Genomic DNA, 3,467 nt, shown 5'->3' on the forward strand with positions numbered 1-3,467 from the left:
CACACACACACACACACACACACACACACACACACACACACACACACACACTTCTGTGCAGCTGTTGAAGCTTGCTGGAGCACATGCACAATGAGTCCTGATTCTCACTATCAGTCTAGGACCATCTCAAACTAGATGGGACATCACAGAAAGCAACATCCTGGCTTTACATTTGTGATCTAGAGATATTTTCTTCTGTCCAATCACTTGCCCGTGCAGCCAAGAAAGGAGAAGCCCGTACTCACTCTCTACATCAAGCAGCCAACTTGGTGGGTGGGGAGGATGCTTGAATCTAATGCCAAACTACTGTACCCTCCTGCATTGCTGCCAACAATGATCCCAAATTGGTGTATTCTGTCAGTTATCAGCATTCCAGCTCACTGAAACAAAACAATAGATTCACATAGACAAGGTGTTGGGCAGCCGGACCCAAGCAGCCTTTTGCAGTTGTGCTTTTCTGAAAAGATCTGCACTCATCTTTACTCGCTGACTCTAATCTGATGATAAAGAGTGCTGCTCTGCCCTGAAGCACTGAACTAAAAATCATTCTACACACAGCGTCTTTTGCCAAAGCTGCAGAACCGGGAGGTAAATTTGTAAACCTAGAAGTAAGTACTTGTCTGAACTTGAAGCTTTGGGAGGTGTGGGTGGGGGAGAGGGGTGTATTTTATGAACATACATGAAGGCAGTCGCACTGACAGTGGATAAAAAAAGAAGAAGGGAGCATGTAGTCATCAAATGCATCACATTAAATAAGTGGTCAAAGAAAATGGGTTGGTGCACTCATTCAAACCAGTATGTCATGCACAACGCAGCAATCACAGCTCAGCGTGAGCTATAATACACACAACATGAAAAACGACACCCTCAGCTCTCCGTCTGAGATGACAGGCTGAACTTAAAGGACAGGACAGCAGAATACCGGCCTGTTAAAAACTCATTTATCCACAGTGCTGTCTCTGGAGCGAGCATCGCCTCCAGCTTTGTTCCACACACAGGATCAAATCAGGGGCTTATTTTCCCACTGAGAGCAGACGCAGTGCGCCTGGGCTTCAAACTTACAGACATCTGTCCAAGTGTCAGAGTTCGAGTACCTCGGAGGAATGTCTCCTCCAAATGTTTTTGGAGAATTAAAAGCAATTTTGAACAATCAGTGTCCAGCTTACTTCCCCTGTATCTGCTAGAATGATACTGGAAATGTACTAAAGATAACACACAAGCTAAAGAAAATATTGTGTAATAATTATTTTATTAGTTGACATATATTCACATATCTGTTTTAAAGGGTTCTCACTATGTAAATGGACTGGTTCTTATATTGTGCCTTTCTACTTGAGCACTCTATAAATGACATTCGCACTCAGATGGAGACATCAGGAGCAACTTGTGGATACTTTAACACACAGACAGGAGGAGCCAGGGATCGAACTACCAACCTTCCAAACAGCAGATGACCTGCTCTACCTCCGGCGCTAAAGCCGACCACAAAAGAACAAAGCTTACAGACATGTAAACTTGTTGTTTAATTATCATGCTAAAATCTCTGGTGCAAGTTCACAACAGCAACGGCCTCCAGGCACTTTAAATGTCCAGGTAAGTCTCTACAATAATAGAGAGAGAACCTCAACATTCAAGCAATTCCCTGTGAGGAAGAACTCCAGTAGAACCAGGCTCACAATAGAACCAGACTCACAGAGGGGGAGTCATCTGCCACCAGCATTTGGGGGGGGGGGATGAATAGAAAGAGAGAAAACCCCAACTTGATCGCCCTGTGAGAAGCACTTGGTGACAGGTGGGAGGAAGAACTCCCTTTTGACAGAAAGACACTTCTGGGCGAGAGGCAGCCACCTGTCTTGATCGACAGAGGGGAAAGAGAAGACAAAAGTGGGGCTCAGAGACACAAACATTTATTTCAATATCTGCAGGAAATCTTAACATTAATGTGATGTTTTTGTTGACAAACTATTTCTACTAAAAGTCCACCTGAACCAGGTGACAAGAGAGATGGAACCCTTTAAAGCAGGCAAAGATCAATTATTTTTACAGAAGTGCTTTAGGAAATTAGAATATGAGTATTATTCAGATATAGATACAACATTCAGTAGTGTTATGATGGCATTATAATTATATTTAGTATTATTCTATTTATATGCCACTGAAAGACAAAAGCCAACCGCCCCCCTGAATCAGCCTCTACTCCTAAACTGAGCGCGTCACTGAGGTACAGCGTGTACAACTACATACCCACTCTGAGTTCTTTCCCGAACACGGTCCTCTCCCCCAGGGCTGAGCAGTTCCAGCGGCCGTGCCTGAACTGAAACTGACACTCATTGATTCCCATCTGAACTCCTTCCCCGATCACTATGATCGCGTCGGGTCGACTCTGACAGATAGTCCTCTGACGCGGGGCCAAGCCGGGGATCTTGTTACAGATGATGCTCGCTCCCAGCGCCACCACCGACGACAGCCCCCTGCGATGAAGGTGACAGGTTAGAAATGTGGCGTTTCCCTTCTGCGGCTCTTTCTGAGAACACCACGTGTGAGTGGATGCAGGAGGGGCAGGTGCGTGGGATTCTGTAACAACACATGTACAAACTGAAACCATAAAAGACCCCAGCACCCAGCAGACCCCGGTGTGCGTGTGTGTGTGCGTGTGTGTGTCTGGAGAATCTCCCTTTTGATCTGAGACACGAACAACAGAACAAATACACCTGAGCACTCACCCGATTTTCAGATACACTATCCCGAGGCACAGGAAAAAATGGAAAATCCAGCGCCGCGTATTCCTGTTCATGGTACTCAGCCCTGCCGGTGGATGAACGCTCCGCTGTTGCAACAACACCCAGCTTTACTCCTCCTGCTGAGTCCCGCAGGCTCTCCAGGTGTTCAGAGCCCCGCGCGTAAATATACGATAAGTCCAGAGTGTGTGGAAGTAAACGCGCCCTGCTCTCATCTGGTGACAGTGCGCTGGAGGTGGCAGCCTGCAGGGGAGCATTGGGGCTGTTGTGTACAGGTAAGGCAGCTCGGCTCCTCGGTGATCAGGCTCAGTGTGAGTGTGTTTGTGTGCGTCTCTCTCTCGCCGTGAGTGTGTGTGTCTACCTTTTCTACTAGGGCGTGTTCTGTGGAAGATCTGCCTCCGAGCCGCTCACACACGCTCTCACACAGCCTGCAGGTACACGCTGCGGCTCCCGCAGACCCGTGTGGTAAACACGCGGAGCCGTCACGTCCTTACACTCACACGCGGCGGCTCATCCTAAACCACAGGTCACCCGCGACACCGCAGACTGGCAGCCGGCCGGGCACCGTTACTTTTTATTTAGCAGTAAAATAAAAGCCCCTCCCACCGACACACACACACACACACACACACACACACACACACACACACACACACACACACACACACACACCTCAGCCCAAATGGACGGATTACGGGGCTCACTCTGTCAGACTTTATATATATATAT

At 47.6% G+C, this 3,467-nt stretch overlaps 1 protein-coding gene across 1 annotated transcript in view; it reads right to left on the reverse strand.

Annotated features, from left to right (window-relative positions):
• Window positions 1-3,269, reverse strand: part of wnt7aa (wingless-type MMTV integration site family, member 7Aa) — a 13,940-nt gene extending 10,671 nt beyond the window's left edge. The window contains exons 1-2 of the mRNA XM_005726705.1: window positions 2,724-3,269; window positions 2,245-2,471 (exon numbers count right to left, since the gene is read on the reverse strand). Coding sequence (XP_005726762.1) covers window positions 2,245-2,471; window positions 2,724-2,794 — 298 coding nt within the window. The 5' untranslated portion in view covers window positions 2,795-3,269. The remainder of the gene's footprint in view (window positions 1-2,244; window positions 2,472-2,723) is intronic.
• Window positions 3,270-3,467: the final 198 nt, after the last annotated feature.

This window comes from Pundamilia nyererei, unplaced genomic scaffold, assembly GCF_000239375.1.
Source record: "Pundamilia nyererei isolate P.nyererei 1_Seehausen unplaced genomic scaffold, PunNye1.0 scaffold00021, whole genome shotgun sequence".
Taxonomy (NCBI): Eukaryota; Metazoa; Chordata; class Actinopteri; order Cichliformes; family Cichlidae; genus Pundamilia; species Pundamilia nyererei.